Source organism: Phasianus colchicus, chromosome 1 (genome assembly GCF_987193195.1).
Source record: "Phasianus colchicus chromosome 1, bPhaCol1.hap1.1, whole genome shotgun sequence".
Classification (NCBI taxonomy): Eukaryota; Metazoa; Chordata; class Aves; order Galliformes; family Phasianidae; genus Phasianus; species Phasianus colchicus.
Window position 1 is genome coordinate 196,941,165 of NC_143436.1, and position 3,659 is coordinate 196,944,823.

General features: G+C 51.9%; 1 protein-coding gene across 1 annotated transcript; it reads right to left on the reverse strand.

Annotated features, from left to right (window-relative positions):
• Nucleotides 1-1,795: 1,795 nt before the first annotated feature.
• Nucleotides 1,796-3,374, reverse strand: LOC149920372 (uncharacterized). The gene has a single exon (XM_090134287.1). It carries the CDS (start codon nt 2,870-2,872, stop codon nt 1,796-1,798), a length of 1,077 nt encoding a protein of 358 aa, XP_089990413.1. The 5' UTR covers nt 2,873-3,374.
• Nucleotides 3,375-3,659: the final 285 nt, after the last annotated feature.

The window sequence follows — 3,659 nt, forward strand, 5'->3', positions numbered from 1 at the left end:
AGGTAGACTACATCAACAGCCTTTCCCTCATCCACCAGGCGGGTCACTAGATCATAGAAGGAGATCAGGTTGGTCAAGCAGGACCTACCCTTCGTGAACCCATGCTGGCTAGACCTGATGCTCCAGTTGTCCCGCACTTGCCGCGTGATCTCCCTCAAGACAATCTGCTCCATAACCTTCCCTGGCACCGAGGTCAGGCTAACAGGCCTGTAGTTCCCCGGGTCCTCCTTACAGCCCTTCTTGTAGATGGGAGTCACATTGGCAAGCCTCCAGTCTTCTGGTACCTCACCAGTCAACAAGGAGCACTGATAGATGATGGAAAGCGGCTCGGCTATCACCTCCGCCAGTTCCCTCAGCACTCTCGGGTGAATCTCATCCGGCCCCATGGACTTGTGACAGTCCAGTTGGAGTAGAAGGTCTCTGACCGTTTCCTTCTGAATCATGGGTGGTTTAGTCTGGTCTCCAGCCGAGACCACCTGGTCGAAAAGTGGAATATCCTGAGGATAACTGGTCTGACCTTTAAAGACAGACGTAAAGAAGGCATTCAGGACCTCTGCCTTTTCTTTATCCTCAGTAGTCACATTCCCGGCTTCATCCAGTAAAGAATGGAGATTCTCCTTAGTCCTCCTCTTACTGTTGATATATTTGTAAAAGGATTTCTTGTTTCTTTTTATTCCAGTGGCCAGGTCGAGCTCGAGCTGGGCTTTCGCCTTTCTGATTTTCTCCCTGCATATCTTAACAACTTCTCTGTATTCTTTCTGAGTTGCCCGTCCCTTCTTCCACAGGAGGTAGATTCTCTTTTTCTCCCGGAGCTTCAAGAATAGTTGCTTATTCATCCACGCCGGTCTCCTTCCCCGCCGGCTCATTTTGCAGCTCAGGGGGACAGCCCGCTCCTGCGCCTGTAAGACTACCTTCTTGAAGAGCAACCAGTTGTCTTGGACCCCTTTACCCTCTAAGACTGAATCCCAGGGGACTCCCCCTACTAGTCTTCTAAACAGTTCAAAGTCCGCCCTCCGGAAGTCCAAGGTAACAGTTTTGCTGTTCTTCCTCCTGGCTCCACCAAGAATCGAGAACTCTACCATCTCATGGTCACTCTGTCCAAGACAGCCCCCAACCTCCACATCTTCCACCAGACCTTCTCTGTTTGTGAACAGCAGGTCTAGCGGGGCAGCTCCTCTCGTAGGCTCTCTCACCAGCTGCATCAGAAAGTTATCCTCTATACACTCCAGAAACCTCCTAGACTGCTTCTTCTGCGCTGCGTTGAATTCCCAGCATATGTCAGGGAAGTTGAAGTCCCCCATGAGGACAAGGGCTGGCGACCTCGCAGCTTCTGCCAGCTGCTCATAGAACACCTCATCTGTCTCCTCATCCTGGTTCGGCGGTCTATAGCAGACACCCACCAATACATCTGCCTTGTCAGCCCTTCCCCTGATCTTTACCCATAGGGATTCAACCTTATCATCCCCAGCCACAAGCTCAGTAACATCAAAACACTCCCTAACATACAGAGCCACACCACCACCCCTTCTTTCTTGCCTATCCTTCCTGAAGAGCTTGTAGCCATCCATTGCAGCACTCCAGTCATGGGAGCAGTCCCACCATGTTTCCGTAATGGCGACTAGGTCATAGTTTGCCTGCCGCACCATGGCTTCCAACTCTTCTTGTTTGTTGCCCATGCTGCGTGCATTGGTGTAGATGCACTTCAGCCGAGCCCCTCGCCTCATCCCTAATCCCATTGCCGCTCCCCCAGGCTCATCTCTAGCAGGCCTGGTTTTATCCCCTACCCCCTTCATATCTAGTTTAAAGCCCTCTCTACAAGTCCTGCCAGCTCTTGGGCAAGGATCCGTTTCCCCCTTCGAGACAGGTGAGACCCATCAGCAGACCCCAGGCCAGGAGCCGAGTAGACCGCCCCATGATCAAAGAACCCAAAATTCTTACTTTTGCACCATCCTTTCAGCCATGTGTTTATAAGGTGTGTTCTTCTGGTCGTCTCAGCGTCCTTCCCTGCCACTGTAGGAATACAGGCAAATACTACCTGTACGCCTGTTCCTTCAACTAACCTCCCCAGTCTCCTGAAGTCATTTTTCATAGTTCTCAGGCTTCCGTCAGTGACCTCATCACTGCCAGCCTGGACTATCAATAAGGGATAATAATCGGAGTTGCGAATCAAACTAGGAAGTTTCCTGGAAATATCCCTGACTCGGGCCCCAGGGAGGCAGCACACTTCCCTGCGGGTGGGGGCAGGCCGACATATTGGGCCTTCTGTTCCTTCTAGAAGGGAGTCTCCTATGACTATTACCCTCCTTTCTTTTCTGGAGGAGGCAGTTATTAAGCGTGGAGCTGGATGCCTCTTCTTGGGAACACTTGGAGGCAGTTCTCCCACTTCACCCTCAACCACCGCACCCTCCAGTTTCAGGGCTTCAAACCTATTACATAGAGGCACCTGGGGAACCGAGGTAGGTCGGGATGGGGGTCGCCCGCATCGCCGAGCTGGGACCTGATGCCATTCCTCCTCTGCCCTCAAATTAGCTCTCTCATTTCGATCGTGGCAAGGGAGAGGGTCCACTGCTGTTTGGGGGGTGCAATCTCTCTGTCTTTCACGCAGAGAGTCACACCACCAGTCTATCTCCCGCTCGCACTCTCTGATGGCTCTTAATCTCCCTACCTCCTCCCTAAGCTCCACCACCAGGCTGAGAAGCTCGTCCACCTGCTCGCACCTTGCACAAGTGGCATCCTTCCCATTCTCCCCTGGCAGCAGCAGGCTCAGGCACTCCCTACAGCCAGAGACCTGAACTGCTACATTTCTTGGCAGGCCCTCTGTCTGGGTCGCCACAGTCCTCTTGGGGGAAGCACGCCGCCTGGTAGAGACCATGTTTGAACCTGCGGTCTCGAGGTCTGTCAGTAGGAGAGCTGATCACCTGAACGAAGACAAGGACAAAGCACTGATGTGTCCTGCCACAAGTCACAACTCCCACACCAGCTACTGCAGTAATGTATGAGCAGTGTGGGCTGCGTTCACACTCTGACCACCCTCTCCGGTGTCAAAGGCGGGTAACACCTCGTTCTCACCTGGAGCGATATGTGGGCAGGAGCCGGCTCCTGCCCTCCCAAGAGCTGCTTTTAAATTCCCAATGAGCAGTCAAGGTCAGGTACAAGAGATAAGGGCCAGCTGTTTAAATTATACCGCGATTTGGGCCAGCTCCACCCCTGCTGCCTCAGCAGCCCGCCCACAAGCTGCCAGCTCCCGGCGCCGACCACGTGCTTTTTGCTGCCTTCAAAACCAGCCCTAAAAAGAGCTTTTTCGTCGGCTTCTTTGCTATAGATCCCTTCCCCAGCGCAGTCTTACCTGCTCTGAAGCTGGTCTCCTCAGCAATGACTTTAGCTCTGTGATGAAGTGCCATTCTATTTTGAAACTGCTCTTTTCTTCCAGTCCCAATTTTTTACCTTTAAAAAAACAAAAAAGATGTTTTGTTTGTTTTAGATTTTATTTTTCTTAATGCAAATTCAAGAACAGTTGCTGCAAGGGACATTTCTGCTCTTATGTAATTGGTTTTGTCTGTGCAATGGCTTCTCTTTTTTTTCCATCGTTTCTTAAGAGACAAATGAACTCCCAGGCCCTGGTGCGTTGGGAATGCTGACAGCAGCTCCTTAAATCCCAC